The sequence below is a fragment of the Heterodontus francisci genome, chromosome 23 (genome assembly GCF_036365525.1).
Source record: "Heterodontus francisci isolate sHetFra1 chromosome 23, sHetFra1.hap1, whole genome shotgun sequence".
NCBI classification, from domain to species: Eukaryota; Metazoa; Chordata; class Chondrichthyes; order Heterodontiformes; family Heterodontidae; genus Heterodontus; species Heterodontus francisci.
In genome coordinates this window covers 47,718,036-47,743,167 of record NC_090393.1, presented here as the reverse complement: position 1 = coordinate 47,743,167, position 25,132 = coordinate 47,718,036, and the positions used below count along the sequence as shown (strand labels likewise).

Here is a 25,132-nt window from a genome sequence, read left to right as displayed (position 1 = left end):
GGGGTGGGGATGAGGCACATTGTTGAGTATAAGGAGATTTACTTTGCATTCAATGTGCTATTCTTGACCAGTAAGTGCTTGATACTAACACATGGTAGTCAAAATGGAGAGTATTCTGTTCTTCCATGCTAACATCCTTCATCTTTATAAGCACAAAAGAACTGTCATAAAAAATCAATAAAAATGGTAAATCAAGCGTGGCACAACAGTTTGTGTTGTGTTTTTGTCATGTTTGACACAATATATAGACGTAATTGTTCTTAGGAGTATTGATGCTTTCACCTTGAAGATAGTTGATGGCATATCACTGTAGACTGAACAGCTCACAGTTCTGAACTGGTTAAATTTCTTAACGGAACTTCTTAGTTCATGTGTCCTGATATTGTATTTGTGTACTATATGTCAGTATGGATGATAGCACAATTTTTTTGCAGTTAAAATTTTGACAAATAGGACCCTTTAAGAGCAAAAGGTGTGTATTATGGAAAAAGTGGAGGTAGGTATGGATTCAAAAGTGTAGGAGACTGGGCGAGATTAATTAGCAAGTAATGCTTCAGTTGCCTGGGTTCTACAGTCCTGTAGATCAGGGGTTCTCAACCTTTTTGCTTCTGAAGTACCCCCTCCATGTCATAAAAAGCCCATGGCTCCTCAAAACACAACACAAATATTTTTTCTGTATAAAAATTAGTTATACGATTAAATCTATATATTTTTTGTTTTACTCAATGTGAAACTTGTTGCTGGCACTGAGCAGCAATTGCGTTAAGACATGGAGATATCTTCGGCAAGCTCATGCGTACGTTATGCTCAATGTTCAACCTGGTTTGTTACTTTCTTTTCATTTGCTGTCATTGCTGAAAATCCAGCTTTGCATAAGTAGGTTCTGCTAATTGGGGCTAATGCTTTCAGTGAGGCAGAAGAAGCAGTGCTGTATTCATCAGAGCATTCACACCAAAATGTCTCCACTGAACTTGGTTCTGAGGGAGCTGTCTGATGAAATGTCAATGAGCTCTTCTAATAGCTTTGATGGGACAGCGCGTGGCAGTTTAGCTTCAATATTCTCACGAAAGGGCTTTGTAGCCCACACTTGTGTAACAGATTATTCCTTCATGGGTTTTGCCAGCCAGCAATGCCAGCCTTGCTCATATACCAAAAATCAAAAATATATTTTAAAAATATCCTAGCCCTTACCCAAATAGTGAGTAAGGCATGATACCACAGCCTCAAATAGGTGAACATATAATATGATACCACACTACCTGGATGGGCAAAGCATCAGGTACCCCAGATGAGTGAACAAAGGAACAGATACCCCAACCCCTTCTGATGAAATGTTGCCTGCTCTACCTGTAGATGTTGACTAATCTGCCATTTTCCACTTTGTGTACTGTTGCAGTTATATTTTTACCTCCCTATAAAGGGAAGATTTGATAGGTCACATTGTGAGCCTGCACCACATTAATTCCAAGTTCTATGAAGGTGTTGTGCAATGAGCTGCCGGGTCCGACCTCCTGCCTCATGGATTATTGGTTGCAACCATTTGCAGATGACTAAGTAGCATCCCCAGCACAGGGGGTTGGCAGAGCCTGTGGCAGAGGCCAGATCCACAGGATGGGAGGGGAAGAAAGCAGGGAAGGCCAGATGGCAATTCGTCTGGTTAGTTGTCAATATCACCCTGCGCCCAGAGGAGAACTGAGGCTTATTTAGAAGTCACAGCCTAACTGTGTCTCCAAGTGAGTTGCTAGGTCTATCCCCACGTGCATCCTTCACCTCTACACACTGCTTTGTAATGACTCCAACGTTCCAAACATCATGCTGCTGTTGATAGCTTCCAATCAGCATCCACGTTCTAGTGAGTTCGCTTTGTGAGTCTGTGCTGATTTGCAAATGAGTGCCACCATATTTTGCTAGGGCAAAACTTAAGTATTATGTTTGTCTACATGTTGGCGGACCCCTGGCTGAGAATCTCTGTAATAGATTATAGAAAGAAGGGAAAATTGAGGGAATTCCTGCAAGTAGTTAATCCACCAGTAAATCTTACCTGTAGGCAGAAGCTCAATCTAGGAGTCCAATTACTATTGTGTAAAATATATATTTTGTTGAAGTGTTTTCTGTCGTTACAGTGTGCACCCGGCTTACTCTTTGGAATACCCATGTCTAAACCTATCTGCATCTTTTCTCTGTCTATCTGCATAAAACCCATCTTTGCAGTCAAGCTTTCAGCCATCTCTGTCACTTTTCTCTCTTTAAAACACCTTGGGACAGTTGCTACATTAAAAGATCCATATAGATCCAAATTGTTGTTGAATTACTTGCTGACTTGCAGGATAAATAATGTGGGCCCAAAGGTTGTGAGTCATATCACAAAAGTGGATATTCTAAATATCTTCTATTCAGGATTATGTTTCAAATTCAATGGTGTTATGAAAATGCTTCCATCTTTTAATATTTTTTGAGGACTTGTGTTGAAAAATTACAGAAATGGATTCATTTGAAAGACTAAAGAGATTCCATAGATGCTGGACTTTGTTTTTTTTTTAAAGGTCATGGGAAGGACTTGAGATTTTGTTTAAAAACAAACCGTTACTGGAAGCCACATGTCTTAAGCTAAGTAAATAGCAGGAGCCTTGGTGACTAGGGGAGTTGTTTACAGAGAAGTGACATGCCAAGATTTATGATGGTCAAGAGTTGGTTTCATTTTGGATATTGCTTTGAGTCAGCCTGCTAAGAGAGAAGTCACCAGCTCATCCTTTTTCCACCTCTTTGAGAAACCCTGCGAATCTAGTGTGTGGACTGGAGAAATTAATGCTGCATTTCTCCTGAAAAGCCTAACAGACTAATCCTCGACATTTCCTGAAGAGAACTGCTCCAACAAGATCCCAGTGATAGCTGTCTATAAGTATCTGGATGCTGGACTGAAAGGGCCAGCAAAGAACATCGCATATCCTATCCTTTTCTTCTTCAAGAATTAACAAGTATTTGGCCAAAGTAATTTTCTTTTCCTTTTTGTAAAGAGATCTCTGCAGAGAAAACTTCTTTATTTTTTCTGTGTGTGTCGGGCTAATTTAGAAGGGAACTTCTATATTTCACCCTGTGTGTTAATAAGCTTTACATGTTTATTGAATAAGTCTTGATTTATAATAAATTAATAATTTTGTTGGTTAACAAAGAAACCTGGTTGGTGGATTTTATTCTGAAACTAAAATAGATAAAATGTATAATTGGCTGTATTGGTAACTGGGTAAAACTTTTAAAGATATGTTGTGGCCCATGGAGAAGTGGAACTAGAGGAAGACAATGCACTCCTCCAGCCTCGGTCGTAACAATGGAATTTAATTAAGCAAAATATTTACTTTTTCCCTCACCAATTTCTCCACTTCCCCATCTGCCCTACTAAAGTCACATTGACTCCTGACAACAACCACAACTTGCATTTATATGGTGCCTTTATTGTAGTTAAAACATACAAAGTGCATTATCAGACAAAGTTTGACACCGAACCACATAAAGAGATTAGGGCAGGTGAGAAAAAGTTTCATAAAATAGGTAGCTTTTAAGGGCTGGTGTAAAGGAGGAGAATGAGGTTGAGAGCTGGAGGGGTTTAAGAGGAAATTCCAGAGTTTAGGGCCGCGGCAGCTGAAGGCATGGCTGTCAATGATGGAGTGATGAAAATCTGAGATACGCAAGAATTGAAGGAGTGCGGAGATCTTAGAGAGTAGTGGGGCTGGAGGAAGTTACATAGATAGGGAGGGGCATGGCTACAGAAGGATTTGAAAACAAGGATGAGAATTTTAAAACCTAGACATTGCCCTTCCAGGAGCCAGTGTAGGTCAGTGATCATGGGGGTGATGAGTGAAAGGGACTTGGTGCAAGTTAGGATACAGGCAGCAGAATTTTGGATGAGCTCAATTTTACTGAGGCTGCAATGTGGGAGGCCAGCCAGACAGACGTTCGAATCATCAAATCTGGAAGTAACAAAGGCACAAATGGGGGCTTCAGAAGCAGATGAGCTGAGCCACTTGCATCTGTATTGAATAAGTCTTGTTTTATAATAAATTAATAAGTTGGTTGGTTAACTAACTGGCCTTACTGTTCCACAGGTGTGGCTCACCCTCTGCTCCCTTGTCTCAGTGGCTCTTACTCAGTGAGTATCGGGAGATGTTGGGCCATGATGAGTATCATCGCCGAGCCCAATTGTCCCTTCTCCTGATGACTACACATGCACACAGCCAGTAGGGGTTGCTAGATAGTAACTGGGAGCTGGAGTCATGGCCTACGTCCTCTCATTTTGACCTCCCTCGCCATAATGATAGCATCTTAACTGTTGTTTCAACTAATTCAGCACAGAGTGGGCTTGAGATTTGGATCTTACTGGGTAACCTGGGTTATTTTGCTTTATATTTATAAGTCTAATGGTGAGTGCGGTTCTCCTGCTGATAGAACACATGCTAAGCTCAAATTTGATTATTGCCTCAGTATGTGGATGGTATAAGTCGCAAGAAAAACTTACTGTGAAGAAACTAATTGGAGTGAAGCACTCTGCAACATTTGATGTAGCAATGTACAAAAGAAAGGCAAGTATTATTTCCCTGACATTTGAAAAATATTTGAAGGAGATCATTGCTTTGTCAATCATAATCTGGGCTGTGTGATAAGATTTGTGAACTGGCTGTTTTTCTTGCTTATCCATTTACAGTAATCCTGATTTGATCACATAATCACAGGATTTTATAGCACAGAAGGAGGCCAATCAGCCCATCACATCTGTGTCAGCTCTCTGAAAAAAGCCACCTACTTAAGCTCTTTTCTCTGTACTTAGTATATTGATTATGCATTTATCTTGCAACATTTCTTTCAAAAGGTTTAGAAAGGTCAAATTTTCAATGATTGTGAACAAAGATAGCCAATGTCTAATGATCTTGGGTCTGTAAAACTAGAGGGACTATTTCGAACTACTGGTTCCCTTTTCTTGCCTGAAAAGCCACATCCAACGTTTGAAAATGGGGGAAGCACCTTGTCCAACCCATTAATGCCCAAGTCATTTTTGGATTTTAGTTTTACTAGATCTGAAACTTATTTCTTCTAATGTGGAAGCTGAGGCTGCTTATTCAAAAGATACCATCTTCCTGAAAAAAGTGGCTTTTTTGTCATCCGTTTGTAAACATGGGACACAATGTCACAAATCATCTAAATACGCATTATCTTGATAGGTGCATGTAATGACATTGTGACGTGTCCCTCGCATCTTGATATCGAGCTCATCTTCCACTCCAAACAAAAAAAATGATGCACCTTTGAAATTTTTAAACTTAAATCAAGTCGTTCTTATCCATGCCCCTATCTGTTGGCAAAAGTGCTATAAAATGGTTCAATCTGTACTGAGGTGAATAACTGAAACAATTTGCAATTATGTCACATCTTAAACGTAGTAAAATATTCCAGGGCATTTCACTGGAGTGTTACGACCAGATGAGGAAGGGGTCTCAGGCTCCCCTTTCACCCCTTCTCTGGCTTGTCCGCAACAGGGTTTATCTTTTTTAACACAGTGATTTGACTTACCACCTCAGTGAGCACTTGCTCCTGTTCCTCTAATATAACTGCAAATGAACCAATCAGACAGGCTTTCTTGAGTTTAAACAAGAAAGATGTAAGTTTATTAACCATATCACTCTAAATCAGTTAAAACTACTAAAATACCGCTACACATACATGCCTACATTCACACAAGAGCCCTACACACACACACAAATAGATTACAGAGGGAAAAAAGAGTTGAGAGGTTGGAGTAGAGTCCTCAATAAATGGAATGTAAATACTGAATCTCAGTCTCAGTGTCTTTAGTTGAAATTATAGTCCTGAAGTCCTCACTGGGCCATGTGCACGATTCGGGCTTGCTTCTTAGATTCCAGAATGCAAAAGAGGGGCTTTATCTGTGTCCCCTAGTTGCTGACTATAAGGATATGATTAGATTAGATTAGATTAGAGATACAGCACTGAAACAGGCCCTTCGGCCCACCGAGTCTGTGCCGAACATCAACCACCCATTTATACTAATCCTACACTAATCCCATGTTCCTACCAAACATCCCCACCTGTCCCTATATTTCCCTACCACCTACCTATACGAGTGACAATTTATAATGGCCAATTTACCTATCAACCTGCAAGTCTTTTGGCTTGTGGGAGGAAACCGGAGCACCCGGAGAAAACCCACGCAGACACAGGGAGAACTTGCAAACTCCACAAAGGCAGTACCCGGAATCGAACCCGGGTCCCTGGAGCTGTGAGGCTGTGGTGCTAACCACTGCGCCACTGTGCCGCCCTTATATGTATATTTGGCTTCCACCAGCTGCAGTTTGAGGCTTCTTGGGATCTCTATTGAAGAGAGGAAGAGAGAGGGAGATGTTGTTCTCTTGCTGGATCACAGTGACTTCTGAGTCACCATTCAGAGATCTCCAGAATGACCCAAACAGTCATGTGATGTGACCACCTCTTTGTGTTTGAATCAGATCTTCCAGAATGATCTTTGAAATTCAATGCTCTCCCCCCAGCTGTTCAGACATACTTGGTGAGGGTGGTGGGGTGGGATTGGCTCTTTCAAAGTCAATGGGTGTCGATGGCTTTTGATGACCCCCATTGATAATGTGATCCCAGATAAGTGAATCAGAGATCACCCCATTGTTCTGGAAATTATGCGTGGTCATCTTGGCTGCTAGCTGTTCTGTTTTTAAACGTTATTTGTAACAATGTTCAGTAAAAGTCTCAGGCAAAGTTCCACAGGATGAAATTAATATTTCCATTTGGTTTTGTGGGGTTTCCGTCACATAGAAGACTCATCACACTTGGCTGGCTGCATCTCAATTCTGCAGCTCATGATACTATCAAGGATGACACAGTGCACTGCTATAAGTTGCCTGTTGGTTTATACTACCAAAATAGAGCATTGAAATCAAAAAACAAATCTGATTCCTCACCCCAATATTTTGCCATTGTGTAGAATTGAGGGTGGTCGGATGTGTATGTATCACCAGCAGGGCCTCCACCCATCACTCCTGATCCTGGCTGATTTTTCTGTTCTGTGATCATTGTATAATTATAGTGGGTTCCTTGACCTCCGTCAGAGAATCTGCTGGGAGGGGGGTGGGTGGAAGGGGGCATGGAGGATGGCTGAGGCTGAGACTTCTGAACATGTTGAAAATGCTGAGGTGATATTTTTACTTAAAGGGACAGCAATGGCCTAAGAATGAAATGTTACCATTAGATGATTTAATATAACATGGCCCAATTCATGTTACTTTGGATTTAATACTAGACTCATCATTCACCCTATTAATTATACCAAGTTATGAATTATAATAGTGTTATTTGCAGCATCAACTCATATCCCAAACCCTCAGTGAATTCTGTAAGTCTCTCCAGCTATGATCTCTCACTTTGTCAAATCTTTAGAGGCACTTGATTGTGTTACAGCTTTGTAAAACGCTCATAGCTATCTGCTATCCTATATGTTATAACCCAGCAGTAAGTATATGAGTTATATACATATATATATTATATATATGAAAAATAAAAGTCAGATTTTAACATTTAACAAAGAGAGATGGTTATCAGACAGTTCAAGGCTGTCATTGCATCACAGGCTTCAAGTGACATTTATAAACTACTGAAGTGACTGAAATCCTTGATCAAATTCCAGTCACTCACTTCAACCATTATTCTGGGTGAATTTGACAAAATAAGCCACAAGCAAAGGAGTTAAATGCTGTAATTCAATCAAAAACTCAGGATGACGTCTATATGTCCCTCCAGCTATGGCCTCACAGTGGCATCTTCAGTACCCCTTGATTGTGTTACATCTTTATAGCTCCCTTGCAACTATCTGTTATCATATATATGAGACTGAGGGAGCAGTTTAGGTTTGACTTGACCTTTTGATGTGACTGATTTTTTTTTACAATGGGAGTATTTTGCAGTATCTTTGCTGAACTTCTTTTGCTACAAAGGTGATTCTTTAATATAATGAAGGGAAAATCGCTGAAGGTACTCAAATTAATATTACTGTGCCAAAGATTAAAACAACTTTCCCTTTAAGGGAGTAAATCATACTTTCATAGTTTTCAGCTTTGCTCACTTAGTATCACACCTGCCTCTGAGTCCGAGGTTGTGGTTCCAAACCCCACACAGGGTTTGAGCACAAGATCTAGGCTGGCACTCCAGTACAAGAGAGAGGGAATGCTGCATTGCCAGAGATGGTGCACTTCAGATGATACATTAAAGTGAGGGCCTTGTCTACCTGCAAGCAGGCTGTTAAGGCTTCAAGACACTATTTGAAGGAAAATACCCTGGTTCTCAGTGTCCTGGTCAAAATTATACCCTCAAACAACACTAAGAAAAATAGATTAACCAGTTATTACTCTCATTGTTGCTTGTGAGAAGTGGCCCAAAATTGGTGTCTTGTTCACTTGCATAACAACAGAGTATATCCATGCCATTCAATGTATGTGAAGTTTTTTGGGATGTTTCAGAGAGGTGTAGTAAGGTGTTAGATTTACCATAATTTAGAGGAAGAATCTATTGTATGACAGAAATTAATTATTCTCTGTATTGATTGCAAATGGCACTGCATCGTTCCAGTTGAATTTTGTCAAACAATGAGAGTAAAAGTTTTAAGAAGGTTGTAGTTTTGTTTTCCCTTCCATTTTCCTTCCTGAAGGTATTGATTTCCTCACTGGGTAATGCTTGGACAGGCAGCAGTCACCCTTTGGTATCTGACCCAAGTACTCACATGTGAACCTTGTCAGTGTCAACAGGCCTCCCGATGAGGACATCACAGCCAATCCCCATCTTGTTCTCACCCAGTGACCATACACATTCACTTCCAGTAGGGGTCACTATATAGCTATCGGGGGGATGAACCCATGGGCACTGATGCCAATTTTAGTTCCCTTATGACTGTTCCAACTGAGATCAGCAGATTACAGATCAGGGCTTGAACCTGGGTGGTACTTGGTCTGTACGGTTCGGGAATGAAGACTTTATACCTTCAGTGATTGGGAAGTCTTTCAGGTTGAAGTACTTTAAAAGTGAATATTATATTTTGTGGTGCGATACATAGATGCCAATGCATGCCATCAAAGGCTGTGGGGCTATTGAATTTTCTGTCTTCATTGCACAGCATCTGATTGCTTATGGACTGGGGGAAGGAGCATCAAACTGGGTCTTCCACGCCTACCTGCTATCTAATGGCTTCCGATGAAAAGAAAATTAATATACACTTGCATTTATCACATTTCTCAGAACTGTGCCAAAACACTTCATGCAAAATTAATTACTTTGAAGTGTTATTACGTAGGTAAATGTGCTGTAGGAAGGTGCTAAGTGCAGATTTGATTCAACCCTGCAAAGGAAGTGAAAAAACATCAGACAAGTTCCAACAGGCTCCCCACCTGCTCCATCAGACCTAGAACATGTGGGATTTGGGTGGGAGGGGCTTTCCTTTAGGGTCTCATGGCTTTTCTTTAATAAGAAAGGGGGAAAGGGAAAAGTATTTCATATTGAATTTGTATTTCTTTCTATTTCTGGCTGAAACAGTCAACTCCATCTACTTGATGACCTGAGTAAAACTAATCTAGATAGTTTCAGTTCCTATCTTCAATACATTTGAAAAGCAACCAAGCAATATAAACCAAAGGATACAATTCTAAAGAGGGTTCAGGTACAGTGACACCTGGGGTATATGTGCACAACTCGTTGAAGGTAGCAGGGCAGTTTGAGACAGTGGTTAAAAAAGCAAACGGGATCCTGGGTTTTATAAATAGAGGTGTAGAGTACAAAAGCAAGGAAGTTATGATGAACATGTATATAACACTGGTTCTGCCTCAACTGGAGTATTGTGTCCAATTGAGAAGGCATGAGAGAGGGTGCAGAAAAGATTTACGGGAATGGTTCCAGGAACGAGGGACTCCAGTTATGTGGATAGATTGGAGAAGCTAGGGTTGTTCACCTTACAGAAGAGTAAGTTGAGAGGAGATTTGATGGAGGTGTTCAAAATCATGAGGGATCTAGACAAATTAGATAGGCCAAAACAGTTCCCATTGGCTGAAAGGTTGAGAACCAGAGGACACAGATTTGACATGATTGGCAAAAGAATCAAAGGTGACATGAGGAAAAACTATTTTACGCAGCGAGTGGTTACAATCTAGAATGCGCGACCTGAAAGGATGGTGGAGGCAGATTCAATCATGATTTTAAAAAAGGGAATTGGACAAGCACCTGAAGGGGGAACAAAAATTGCAGGGCTGTAGAGAAAAGCTAAATTTCTCTTGCAGACACCTGCCACAGGCTTGATGGGCCAAATGGCCTCCTTCTGTGTTGTAACTATTCACTGATTCAGTTGCTTTCAGTGCTAATTGATCTCGATTTGCCATCTTCTTCAAATAGCAATTCAAGGCAGTATAGAAGATTTGTACTGAAAATAATGGTATGAATTTTACAGACCCCCCGGCATCGTGGGTTGTGGCTGGGGAGAACCGGAAAATGCTTCCGGGAGAGGGCTGCCACGCGCTCCGACGCTGTGAGGGCTCAGCCTGATATTGCTGGTGGCGGCGAGGCCTTGTGGCAGTCCCACAGCCACTCGGTGATGGGACCATCATTAACTTATATAAATAAATTTAAATCACTGAATTAATTACCTTTACATTCCTGCCGTATGTCCCGGTCCAATATTTGTGCCGTTGGCCGGCACTCCTGCGCCTTCGGATCCCTGTCCGGGAACTGAGACATAACACTGATAGGGAGGGGGGAAACTATAAGTTTCTCAGTGCGGGGGTGGGGGGAGTGGGGTCAAACTATTATCATTGGTGTAGGTGATGGTGGGAAGGGTTATAGTGTAAAGTTTATGCATTTGGGGTGGACATGGTCAGTGTTTTGGTGGGGAAGAGGGCAAGTAATTAGTTCTATGGTTATTGGAAGGGATGGGAGAGGGGCAAATTTAAATGTATTTAAATTTATTCTTAACCTGTTTCTTTAAAAATTTTAATTGATGGGTCAGGCTCGAAGCCCTTTAACAATGGTGTCAGCGCCTGCACACAAGCAGCTGACGCCATTGCCGGGGATGGGCAGCCCGCCCGCTCCATGTGATCGGTGGTGGGGGGGGGGGGGGGGGGGGGCGGGGGTGAGGGCAGTCCATCCTTGCTATTTAAATGAGCCGCCGCTTGCGACCCACGCAGGCAGACCGTCAGTTTTCGCTCCGCCTCTGACCACGGCGGCGGGACTATAAATTTCAGCCCAATGTTGTCTGATGTGCAGTGTTGCAAGCCTGGAGTACCATGATCCTGTACAGTACATCCATGATCAGTTAGAGTACCAATGCTGTGATGATTGCATCAGACTGTAGCCTGTGTTCACACTAACTTGAGGAAGCTCAGTGTGGCACCCCCTGAATCATACGCCAGATAGGACACAGCTTTTATGAAAAAAAGTTTTCCTACTGGACAAAGTGGACAAAACTCAAAGCCCTTGTCTCACTGACTGCCAGCCGAAGCGAGCACAATGCAATAAAAGGAAATAGTCTCTTCAAAGGCCATACATACAGACCTACATGATGTCCAGGAAATACATTGAGCGTGATTTTGCAATGCTAAGAGTCCACCAGATAGCTCCATGGAGACATCGGAGACAAGGAGAGGTATTTAATAGCAGCTGCTCTGAAGTAAATAGATGGTCTTTGGTTTAAAGTTCTGTGTGATCTGACGGTGCTTTGGAACACAAAGGAGATGTTTCCAGGTTTTCAAAGAGCCAACCTAGGCCTGTTGAATGCTTGATGCTGGTACAGTGATCACTATCTCTGTGATTACATACCGGCAGACATAACAACAAGGGATGGCAGGAGAACCTGGCTTGAGTATAACAGGAGCTCTAGTCATGCTGTAAGTAAAACATTACATTAAGTTGATTATCTTCCTATCTGTTGTTTCAGAACTATCACCCTTCTTGAACTGAATGCGCGATCTAATCTAAATAGATTTTATCTAGGGGATTAGACTGATGTTTGCATGTAATGTGATGATACTAGATGAGTAGGAACTTTAAGCTATTCGCTATCCATTACCAAAAACCAAACCTAGATTTTGGAGGAAAAACTGTGTAAAAGGCTTATCAATGTATGCCGGAATGAAATATGCTCGCTTTGCTTTTGAACTAAAAGGATCATATTTTCACTTTCAGAACAGGGGATCATTTATTTTCCAAAAACTTTATATGTTGGATATAACAGGCCAATCAGCGTCAGCAACAGATCCAATGGGGGAGTCTGGAGTGAATCCTTTTCCCTCTCTCCCCCCAAAAAGATGTGACCCAGTACAGCTGGAATAATTAGTCTTTCTCACTTATGCAGTAAATGTGTGGTTTACCGTGTTTAAAATTGAGAAATAAGGTTGCTAAGCCTCCAGGATTGTCCTTGCATCACTAGGAATTAAATATTGCCCCCGGACACTGCCAAGAGCAACCCAGGAGAAAACTCATAGGGGCATTCAAAAAATGGCCACCTTTTTCATTTTCTTTGAGCACGTATTTATTAGTTAGAAAAATATTGGGAAATGAGAAAAAAGACTGTTTGACTGGTCAGGCTGATTGGAGGCCGGAGGTCATGTGATCAAATCTCTAGGAACACATCCAAACAGAGTTGGAAAGTCTACTGAGAAACCTAGGCCAAGGCCCAGGGCCCACAGTGCTGGACACTACCAAGGCGGCAAATGTTGAGGAGAAGATGTAGAAAGTCTGTCAGTAGCAACTAGGTCATACAAATTTTAAAAGCTGGTAGATTATATGAAGTAGGGAATGCCAGGGGTGCCATGGAGTTCCACAGTTTTGATGTCCTGGCAAAGTTAGAATAGGAAGGAGAACATGTGCCCTGCTTTATTTGGAGCTGAGAAGGAGAAAGTGAACAATGCTTAGAGGAGTAAATGGGGGAAAAAATAGCATTTTTTCTGAGGAACTGTACCAATGAATTAGCAACCAGAATAGGTCTGAATGCTATAAACTGCACACATAAGGCTAGGAAGGGGAAAATATTTAGCCAGAGTACCTGTTTCCGAGCATCATCCAGTGATCCCTGCATGTGTGGATATTGGGTGAGGACAGGATCATGCTGAATCCCCTACAATTGAGTAGGCAGTAACTGTCACTGTTGAGGCTCACATGGTCTGTTGAGGGAAACACTTGAGGGAGGGCTACCAGTGCTTGGGGAACCATAGTCCATGTTACATCAGAACTTTCATGAGAACTGAGAGGAAGGGAGAAGATCGCCCATTCTATCCCAACAATGGAGGGGGAACATCTCACACTGCCCAATTATCCAATAGTTTTACCCAGCTCCATCAGGTATCCCTGTTCCTATAGGGAACTCAAGTAGGTGGCAATGATTTGCTGCCTTCATAGGCTCAATCTATTAATGAAGTTGGATCACTGCAAGCTGCCATCTTTACAGCATTTTCTCATTTAAGCTAGTGTTATGATAAGGACAAAACAGAGATGTTTATCCATGTAACATCAAGTCAAAATATACTTTTTTAAAAAGTCCTTCCCGTCAAACAGTTGAATTGGTGCCTTTAGCAGAGCAGGACCCTAGCCCACTGAACTGACAGCAATGGCGGGGTGGGGTGTGAATGGGATGGGGGAAATTTACTATTGTGTTTCATGTTTCTGTGTCTCATAATTCCTTCCTGGGCCAGACGCTTCTTCATCTCTTTGTTAATAATATCCAGTTTACCTGATGTCACTTGCTGTTACTGGTTAAAAAAATCAAAACTAGGCTTACAACTTTGATGTTCTCACATGGATGGCTTGATTTAGGGCTCGATTTTAACTCCAAGGCCGGAATATGGCCGAACAATTGACCAGCCTGTCCAGGAGTAGTAGCAGGCTGGCTCAACAATTTTAACAGTCAGGCCAGGATGCTTGGCAACTTCTGACCAAATTAGGTGGGTAGTCAGTAGGAAACTGTTATCCGACCTTTAAAATCAGACGGCCCAGAACCCTGCAACGGCCCCTTGGTATAAGGGAAGTGCTGTGGGAGGTGAATCCCAGTCGAGTGGAAGCCCAGGACAAGGAAGGCCCAAGTTCCGTTTGTTTGACCCAGAGGAGCATCCTTGCTCTTCCTGGCAAACCGGGAGCTCATTAAAAAATATAAAAACTTGCTTTACCCTTTCAGCCCAGCAGGAGTTGCCTGGCAAGAAAGCCACCAATGCTCCTCCAATCAGTCCTTGGGTTAAGATGGCAGATTGAGTCCTGATGACTGCAGGTGGTGGTGTAAAAATTGACCCCTTAAAGCCAAATTTCCTGACAAACATGCCAGGGCTACACAGCCGAGACAGTGCGGATCTTAACATTGAGACATTGTCTTCCTAGCTCAACCCATTGTTTGCTCAGCTCACTGCAGCCAATTGTATCTCCCTGAAGACCAGGAGGTGAAGTCAGGAATTCCCTGGTTCTGTACAGGATGAGCATTTGCAGACAAAGCCATGTAGCGAGCTCAGGACCTCTTTGTTATAACTAAATGAGTGCCACCCTGTTAACATTTCAGAGGTTTCAGACAGATTTACTCATCACCAGTCTGGTGTGCAATGAAGACGGTTACAACAACAGTGAACGAAATCAGAAACAAATTGGGAGTTCAGCTACATCAAAGAAATGAAAGCAGCTTGCTTTGTTTCTGTCCCAACATGCTGAAACATGAGGCTGCTGCTCTCTGTCCTTATTAACATCTAAAATAGATTGAAAAAACAAGAAGGATGCTTTGATTGTTGAAGTGGTAGAATTACATGATGTGGCGGGCGCTGAATTTCGACACATTTATTTAAGTGTCTGCAATAGCTGAGTGTAATTACTGATTGGGCTTAACACAGTAATTCAATGTCACGACCCTTCTACCACTATATGTCTCTCAGTGCTGCATCAAATAACTTAGCTGCCATCAGAACTATTATTGAAAATACAGTAGGGTAAACTTTCTGACTGAACCCTCCATAGTGGGAGTGTCCACCGGGAAATCCTGAGTGGAGTCCGTTATTTTCCGTGAAATTTAACAGATGGATGATCGTGAGCTTTGTGCATGGTGTTTCCCGGTGGGCAAGGCTCTGAGTCAGGAGCATGCAGTCAGAAAATGCACCCACACCTCAGTTAGTGCTGAGGGAGTGCTGCACTGTTGGAGGTGCTGTCTCTTGGATGAAACATTCAACTTCTGCCCTCTCAGGTGGATGCAAAAAATCCAATGGCACTGTTTGACGAAGAGTAGGGCAGTTCTTCCGTTTCCTAGGAAATATCTATCAATCAATGCCACCAAAAAATAACTGATTATTTGGTCACTTATCTCATTGCTGTTTGTGGGACCTTGCTGTGTGCAAATTGGCTGCTGCGCCTGCCTGCATTCTAATAGTAATTACGCCCTCAAAAGTATTTCATTAGCTGTAAAACACTTTGAGATATCATGAGCACATGAAAGCTGCTATATAAATGCAAGTCTTTAGTTTTCTTTCAATATAAAACAAATTCAAAAACTCCCTGAGTTTGATATCCTATCGCATATATGGCAAAGCAGAAAGAACTTGCATTCATGAATCTGGGCAGTGGAGAGGCAGGTAGGTGCGGCAGGATTATAGAAAATGCTTTTAAGGTTTGACAGTTTCTCAGGATTCAGATGATGTTTAAATGCAGTCAGATCTCAAATGGAATAACAATAGGATGTAGCTGAGGATCTGGATCAAGGGTACATGATCTTGGTAGTTCCTAAGAATGCAGAAAGAAAGGCCTGAGGAATTTACGCTGGGCACCAAGGGCCAGTGCACCGTGCTACATGTTGCTGGTCAATGATCAACGCCAGATGCTGGTTTCAGTAACCCGGCACTTCCAGAAAATGCCAACAGCTTTGGGCAGTTGAGCCCTTGGAGGAGGGGAGAGGAACCCTCACTGTGGGAGCGTCCATCAAAAGGTGGTTAAGATAATCCTTGAGTTAGTCAATGGCATCCACAAGCTACAGTGGTGACGTAGGTGCAGAACTGAATGAGTCAATGAAAGAGCGAGTGCGGATAGTCCCAAACACAACACCGGGGTTTACGCCCCTAGCTTAAAAAGGTATGAAGAACAGTCACATGCGCTCTGACAACAGACGACCGATGATAATGGGACAAACTCTGAATATTCCCTTGGATGATTGCATGCTTTAAAGTCCCTAGTTCAGAAGACAAATGCTTGTCTGTGCTTTAAAATCCCTTCATTACAAAGGATGGAGAAAGGCTTGCACTTTTCGGGAGGATGGTTTATGAAGCCTCAGTGCTGTAGTCTGTGCCAATCTATTATAATCGCATGTGGGAAGAGCCAATCACTGGCCTAAGTGCAAACTTTGCATCTCATGAGAATTGGCCTATTCAAACCAGAAACATGCTGATCATAGTATTCTTGTCTTATTTGTGAAAGGGGAGGGACTTACTGTAAGTGACTTACTAAATACATCATAACAATGGTGACAGTCAATGATGGTAATTATACTGCTGTTCATGGATGTTCAAGTGTGACCAAGGGGATGTGAAAGACACTTTTTTGATTATGCAATCAATAATTATATTTGGGGAGGGCTTCCTTGTTTGCTACCTCTTTCACATGGAAACAATGCCTATTTTGTCTGACTGGATGCGAGCTTCTCCCCCTCGGCTAAATGAACTTTCAATTCCCTATTCTGGCATCTTCCTCCTCCAGCTGGGAGCCTACGCATATGAAGTCCCAAAACTCTCTGCCGCCTTTGTCACAGGATTTGTACGGTGCTTCAGACTGGCAAGGGATGATGTGCACCCATGCAGCAAGATGGGCAGGATGCCACCATTTAAAATTAACAAAAAAAACTTGGAGCTTATTATGCAGATTAGAAAGCAGGCCAAAGCATTGGCCTACAGCCTTCCATCAAATGTGGGCAGTGACGGCTTCATTGCTCCGTGGCTCAGCCACCCCTTTCCCCTCCCCACCCCCATCTTAGGAATGACTTTGGAAATCGCCAACTTAAAGGGGCATGCTCACAGTATTGGAGACCTTTTAACCAGGCTCGGAGATGGGAATAGTCAGTTCTCAAAAGCCAACTACAGAGTTTTCATATTTGGCACTGCAGTAAGTTTGCTGTGCGCAGATGTTGTTAACGTCTCTGGTGTGAAGTTTTCAATGTAACTTTCATTTATAAATAATAAACATGCAGAAGCTTCTCTGTGTATAAACATGGAAAAGTCTCTGGCATGGTGTGGTGACACTGACCCTTTAAATACATCATCTTTTTGTATTTCTGATGTGATTGGTCCTCAGTACACTCAGAGGGGTGCCAGTGCTGGGAATGGGTTTTCCAATTTTAACAGTCATTCACAGAGTGCTTCTGCTCTCAGCTCCACAGAGAACACTTCCATCTAATGTGACATTTCCAGCACCAGGCAGCTGTCTAACCTTGGAGTGAGACTGTCCGTTTAACGCCAATTAGTGTTGCATTATGACCAGTTTTGAGGTTCAGACTTGCACTGAGTCGAAACTGGGTTGAGACTGCCTGTACTCATTTCACAGAGTGTTTTAACAGCTAGCAGAGAGAGGAGACTTTAACCCCATCTGCTTTGGTTAGATTTGCATCAGTAAGATCCGTACCCTTTTAAAAAGTCACATGTCGTAAATAGTTCTGAAATTGTAACATGCAATTTTAAATTTTATTCTTCACTTGAATTTCATTGCTACTCTTTTGCAGTGTAACAATTGGTGCTTTCAAAACTGAGATGAATAGATTTCTATTAGGCCAGGGTATCAAGGGATGTGGAGGTAAGATGGGTAATGGGGTTTGAGGTGAAGATCACCCCATGATCTAATTGAATGGTGGAACAGTTTTGAGGGGCTGAATGGCCTACTCCTGCTCTCACGTTCCAGTGGCCCTTGGTGATGTTGTTCGGACAACTGATTTAAAAAATCTACTGAGCCATACAACATGTTGCAGGTTGTATTTGCCCAAGTATAGCAGATTGAGGGATGATCAAATTGAGGTATTTAAAATGATAAAAAGAATTTGATACGTCAGATTCAGAGGAACTATTTCCTCGGGCGAGGGAATCCAGAATAAGGGGGCACAATCTTGAAATTAGAGTCAGCCCATTCAACATTGAAATCAGGAAGCACTTTTTCACACAAGGCGTGATGCGGCATTCTGTTCCCTCAAAAGGCTATGGCTGCTGAGTGAATTGAAATTATCAAGATTGAGACCTTTTTAAATTAGGTAATCAAAAGGATGACAGAAGTAGAAGAGCCTTAGTTTTTTTTAAAGATCCTGCATGTTAGTTTTATTTTAGAGTGAGCCCCTCCCCCAACAGGGGCCATTTTGACTGTGCACGATGGTACAAAATGGGTGATAGTGAACTGGCGGCCCGGCATCACAGTTCTCACAATTTTTATTTCCATTACATATCAGGAGGGATACGAAGAAATGAAATGGGGAGAGATGTAAAGTGGTCTGCTGACTCACTACCGCACAAGGCCAAAATTACCCCTAAAGTGTATCCACGATTGGCGGCTCAGCAGGGTGTGATGCTGGGAGAAGCGTTTCCTGGGAAATTGCAGCTGTGTGTCCTTGATATCTCGGGTTGGGCTCCCTCCGAGCGCTGCCGCTCACTGGGAGCACCGGATGATGGAATCGTTCATGCTGTAGCAATAAGCCAGGAAAGAATGGCAATACCTTCAGCATTATTGGTTCCTATATATTTTTCTTTATTAGAAACTGGAAAGCCAATAAGTGCTGAATTACATAGGGATTTAATTTCATTTGCATACTATTGTTAGCTCGCTGGTTAACACGTTTGTGTTAAATTGCTGTCTGCATTTATTTAATGCACTTGTTATCTCCAAACAGCTTAATGTCAGTGCAAAAATAGCAGGCAGGAATCAATGTAGAGTGTATTAATCACGGGTTAACAACTGTGTTTAACTGTGTTAAAAAGCGCAGACGTGAATTTAACAGAAAAGCTGATATGGTAACTGATGTGATAAACATAGCGCACAGAGAAAATTAAATCCCCATGCACAGTTATTAGTAGATATGGAAGCAATAGGTTCTAGACTTTCTATTTAATTTGACTGACTGGCTGCATTTAAAGCTAACAGCTATAAAAATAAAATTTCCATCATAACTATCACTATTTCTTGTGTACCATTTCCTTTTAGCCAAGGTTTCAGCTCTCCTCTCCTGAAGATGTTGATTCCTTGCTGGAGCATTGCTTCATGGATGCAGGGTGCCCTCAGTACCTTGTCAAAGTGACCATTATTATTCATGTGGAAGCCTTGGCCAAGCCTTGGCCATGGGCATTGGAAGCTATTTGACTACAGGAAGCATTACAGTCACAACCAATCTTATCCTTAACCAATGGCCAGACACACTTCCAGCAGGGATCACTGGAGAGTGATCAAAAGTTGGAAACCTGCCAATTTTCTGCCTCTTCGGCATGGGCAGTTCCAGAACACAGGCAGCACCAGTCAGCCACCACAGTCCTGACATGGTTGATTCACATGACCTCGCTGGCTACTCGCAATGCACACCCCAAGGAGGTCTCAGGCCCCAGGCCCAAGTCCCAGCGGGCGGACAGTGAGACCCTAAAGCCAGGCAGCCCTTGACTCCTTCCGCTAGTGAATACCTTAGAAGACGTGTTGGTTTAGCAGTCACACTTACGAGGCAAAGTACAGACACCAACAGCCAATACTGTGCCAATTCATGCTGCCATCATTGGCACACGAAGTAATAGAGGAAATCAGTGCACTTGAACAATGTGCTGAGTATTTATTTATTGTTGGTTACAATATACCCCAGCATTAGATATGGTATTTGAAAAAAATGAAAGGGTAGGACAAGGTGGTTTGGCCATAAGTACTTGCGGAGATGTGGTCTGCCCCTTTAGGAAATGGTGTAACCATAACACTCATTGGAAGGCATGTGGATTATAAAGTATTTCTGATGATGTTGCTAATTCCTCTTTGGTTTTTCACCCTCATAGTCATCCCTGGCTTTACTATCCAGGTTGTCAAAAGGGAATTGCATATATACTTGAACAGGAAAAATCTGGAAGTATTTGGGGAACGAATGGGGAAGAGTGGCACTTATTGGATAGCCCTTTCAAAGAGTCAGCACAGACACGATGAACTGAATGGCCACCTTCTGTGCTGTATGATTCTATAAAGATGAGTGCTAAAGCCTTTTTGCAGCACAGAGCATGCAGCCAATGTGAATTATTCTGGAGACGGTTGGAGTTGCTCTGTAAGGCTGCCTCCAACTGGTGTAACATAGAAGCATTACTTCAAGATACCAGTTTAATAACTCGGATTGTCGCATGAGTATCTTTGTACCTGCATTTTGCTTCTGCTGGTGGCTTGTGCATGGGAGTCATGAGCCATTGTTTCATCGAGTAACATTGGTCTTCCTGGAATTCTCCTTCCTCTCATTGTTCCCATTCAATTAAAGGTGGAGGCATTGTGAATGCTTTGGGAGAGGCTCGGATTGAGCTGTGTGATTCTGTGCTGGCGGCCACATGCCATGTACACACTGAGCTTAAAAAAAGTTCCTTTTGGGTCACGCAGGGCACAGAATGGGGCACAGAATGGGGCCCAAATGCAATATGGATTCTGTGGCAACCAGCAGTCCTGTGTTGCTTCCTCATTGCTGTTGGCCAGTGGACAATGTGCAGAGCTGAATAATGTGACCTCCTTGATACATCTGTGGCCAGAAAACTGCAGATGCTCTCTGCTAGCCTGGAAGGAGTCCAACAGATCACATTAAGGGCCATGCTGACTTTGACCACTTAGCAATCCTCCTCTCTCAAATGCGGTGCTAGTGGAGCACAATGCACGAGAACCGAGATTGTGAAAAGAAAATTTACAGGAGCTCACCTTTAAATGAAAACTCTAGCTTTTTCATTTCAGCCTGCCCAGCGACGTGTATTCCACTGAGTGACATTTTGCTGTTTCAATATATTCATATTACTACAGTGACAGGCTCATGAGGAGCATAAACACCAGCACAGACCATTTGGGCTGAATGGTCTGTTTCTATGCTGTGATGTCTAAATTTTATGTAACAAGGGGTGCTAGCACATTAAGTGTATCATTCCGCCAGCTTGGCACATTATACCAATTGAATGAATTAACGCTCGGAGTAAAACAATCCTTCATTCAGCCATCTTTTTTTGGGTTGGGAAATAGACGTTAAATGAGTGCTGTACTACATTCCAAACATTGTGGCTAATTACAACCCCCAACCCCCTGCCAAGGTTTCCAGAATAATTGTCACCTACTGCATGCTCCATTGTGCCAGTACTGGCTCTTTGAAAGAGCTGTCCAATTAGTCCTCCTGTCCAGCCCTTTCCCGTAACCTTGTTAATTTTTCCTTTTTAAGTATGTATTCAATTCCCTTTTGATAACCAGGATGGCAAAACCAGGGCAGAGTAAGAGGGTGAAAATACCCAATGAGAGATTAGCAGCATCACCAGCAAAGCAATACTAATTCCAATGAGTGCCCTGGATATACCATATCCTCAAAGGGCAAACCACAGCTGGGCAAGTAATTTGCCACTGCCATTATGCTTAGTATCAACAGCAGTATCTGGGCTGTCACCACATGTCAGCTGCATGGAGAATTCTGACTCTCCAGGTCTACCAATTTTTCTGTGGGCAAAATAAAGACCCAAGTGGAAGGAAATGCTGTTAACTCCTTAAGGAACTGTTACTTAAGAAAAACACATTGGAGTGAATTCAAATCAGGAATTCCATCACAAGACAACATTTGACGGTTTAAGCCAGCAGGGCTGTCTGGCAGGTATTAGTGGTGCCCTATCCTAAATAGAAAGGGCTTTTAAAAAAAGAATTAATATCTGTCTGTTAAAATATCGCTGTGCAAAAATTTTAAAAATAAATTGGACTTCTCTTTCAAAAGCAGAATAAAATTGGCATTATTTCTGGCATCAGAACTGGAGCAGGTAGCTTTCAAAAAAACTTATGCAACCAGTTTATCGAACTTCTTTGTGTCACTTACAGAGTGCTATACTGCTAATGGTGCCGACTACAGAGGCTGCCAGAATCGAACCTCACACCAAGGAGGAAAACCCTGCTTGCACTGGAATGAAACCTTCCAGCACCCTTACAACACCCTTAAGTACCCCAATGGAGAAGGAGGTCTTGGGAATCATAACTATTGCAGGTAACAGATGGTCTGTGTTAATCCTTTGAGCTCCTTTACCCTTTGTACGTGGAGGTTTTAAAATCTGTGTGGTTTCCTTACACAAACAGGAATATGGGAACAGGAGGAGGCCTTTCTGCCCCTCACACCTATTCCACCATTCAGCTAAATCATGGCTGATCTGTATCTTAACTCAATTTATCTGCCTTAGTTCCATATCCCTTAATACCCTTGCTTGGCAAAAATCTGTCAAACTCAGTTTTGAAATTTTCAATTGGCCCCCAGTCTCAACAGTTTTTTGGCAGAAGAGAATTCCAGATTTCCACTACCCTTTGTGTGATGAAATGCTTCCTGTAAAATGATGTTTCATTAGCTCCAGATTAGCACGAGGTTAAAAATAAAGCACTGTGTTATGAAAGTGCCTCTGTGTTTTGTTAAGTATATTTTTTGAGGATTCATTTTTGAAAGATTGAAGAAATGTTAAGCTTTGGGCTTTTCAAAGGGGGTCATGTAAAGGCCACTTGACTTTGAAAAACAGTCCCTGGAAATGTTTTTTAAAAGGGTCACTGAGAGATCTTGTGAGGAAAACAAGCCTTTCCGGGAAACCATCTGACTTCCAGCAACAACAACAAGTCTTTCCAGGAAACCGCCTGATTTCCAGCTCAATAAACAACAGAGAATTTTGGACACCAGGAGAAGTTGTTTACAAAAAGTGACAGGTCAAGATTGACGGAGGTCAAAAGGTTGACCTCCTGCTGTCAGTTTCACTTTAGAATTGTTTTGAATCAGGGCTGAACTATATAAAAAGGGAGAGAACTTCCAAGGAGAGAAGAGAATTCCCAAGGAAGGAGAGAAGACCACAACCCAGCTCAGCTTTCCAGCACCTCTCTAAAAGACCCTGAGAAGTCCACTGTGTCAACTCATCTCATCTCCTGTCTTTGAAGAAAAGCCTGCTAAATTAATTCTCAATGCCGTCTGAAAAGAACTGTCCTAAAAGATCCCAGTGACCTGTCTACGTGTACTCGAAGGCCAGACAGTATGCCAATTTTGGAACACAACATATCTCATTTGCTGTTTCTTCAAGAAAGAGCAAGTATTCAGCCCAAGTGTATGTGTGTATGAGAGTGTGAGGGGCTAAGGTAAAAAGGGAACTTTAATATTTCAATCTGTGTGTTTATGCTTTACTTCATTACTGGTTAAGACTTGTTTTATAATAAACTGATAATTTTGTTGTTTATTAAAGAAACCTGGTTGGTGTGTTTTATTCTGGGCTAAAAATAGAGTCTATGATTGTCCATATTGGTAAGTGGGAAGTCGAACTAGAATAAACAGTGCACTCCATCCGCCTCAGTCATAACAACTGACAGAAATCTGAAACAAGAACCGAAAATGCTGGAAACACTCAGCAGGCATGTCAGTATCTGCAGAGAGAAGTGACAAGTTAATGTTTCAGGCCAAACACTTCATCTGAACTGGTAAAGCATTATGCCTGAAATATTAACATGAACAACGTGTGCTATGTATTCATATATGAAACTTTCTTCTGACTTGTGCCTACACATTTGAATTTTAGAAACATAAGAACATAGAAAAATAGGAGCTGGCGTAGGCCATTCGGCCCTTCGAGCCTGCACCGCCATTCAATACGATCATGGCTGATCATCCAAACTCAGTACCCTGTTCCTGCTTTCTCCCCATATCCCTTGATCCCTTTAGCCCTAAGAACTATATCTAACTCTTTCTTGAATATATTTAATGATTTGGCCTCAACTGCTTTCTGTGGTAGAGAATTCCACAGCTTCACCACTCTCTGGTGAAGAAATCCCTCCTTATCTTAGTCCTAAATGGCCTACCCCTTATTCTTAGACTGTGACCCCTGGTCCTAGACTCCCCCACCATTGGGAACATCCTTCCTCAATCTAGTCTGTCCAGTCCTGTTAGAATTTTGTAGGTTTCTATGAGATCCCCGCTCATTCTTCTAAACTCTAGCGAATACAACCAAATCGACCCAATCTCTCTTCATACGTCAGTCCTGCCATCCCAGGAATCAGTCTGGTGAACCTTTGCTGCACTCCCTCCATAGCAAGACCATCCTTCCTCAGATAAGGAGACCAAAACTGCACACAATACTCCAGATGTGGCCTCACCAAGGCCTTGTACAATTGCAGCAAGACATCCTTGCTCCTGTACCTGAATCCTCTCGCTATAAAGGCCAACATACCATTTGCCTTCTTAACTGCCTGCTGCACCTGCATGCTTACTTTCAGTGACTGGTGTACAAGGACACCCAGGTCTCACTGCACCTCCCCCTTTCCCAATCTATCGGCATTCAGATAATAATCTGCCTTTCTGTTTTTGCCACCAAAGTGGATAACCTCACATTTATCCACATTATACTGCTTCTGCCATGTATTTGCCCACTCACTCAACCTGTCTAAATCACACTGGAGCTTCTCTGCATCCTCCTCACAGTTCACATTCCCACCCAGCTTTGTGTCGTCTGCAAACTTGGATATATTATATTTAATTCCCTCATCTATATCATTATTATATATTGTGTATAGCTGGGGTCCTAGCACTGATCCCTGTGGTACCCCACTAGTCACTGCCTGCCACTCGGAAAAAGACCCATTTATTCCTACCCTTTGTTTCCTGTCTGCCAACCAGTTCTCTATCCATGTCAGGACCTTACCCCCAATCCCATGTGCTTTAATTTTGCACGCTAATCTCTTATGTGGGACCTTATTGAAAATCTTCTGAAAGTCCAAATACACCACATCCACTGGTTCCGCCTTATCTATTCTACTGGTTACATCCTCAAAAAATTCCAGTAGATTTGTCAAGCATGATTTCCCTTTCGTAAATCCATGTTGACTTTGTCTGATCCTGCCATTGTCTTCCAAGTGCTCT

General features: G+C 42.3%; 1 protein-coding gene across 2 annotated transcripts in view; it reads left to right on the top strand.

Annotated features, from left to right (window-relative positions):
- The window catches only part of kremen1 (kringle containing transmembrane protein 1), a 266,840-nt gene that overhangs the window by 7,872 nt on the left and 233,836 nt on the right, over window positions 1-25,132 (top strand). For both annotated transcript variants that reach the window (XM_068055195.1, XM_068055196.1), the window contains exon 2: window positions 22,081-22,243. In XM_068055195.1, coding sequence (XP_067911296.1) covers window positions 22,081-22,243 — 163 coding nt within the window. The remainder of the gene's footprint in view (window positions 1-22,080; window positions 22,244-25,132) is intronic.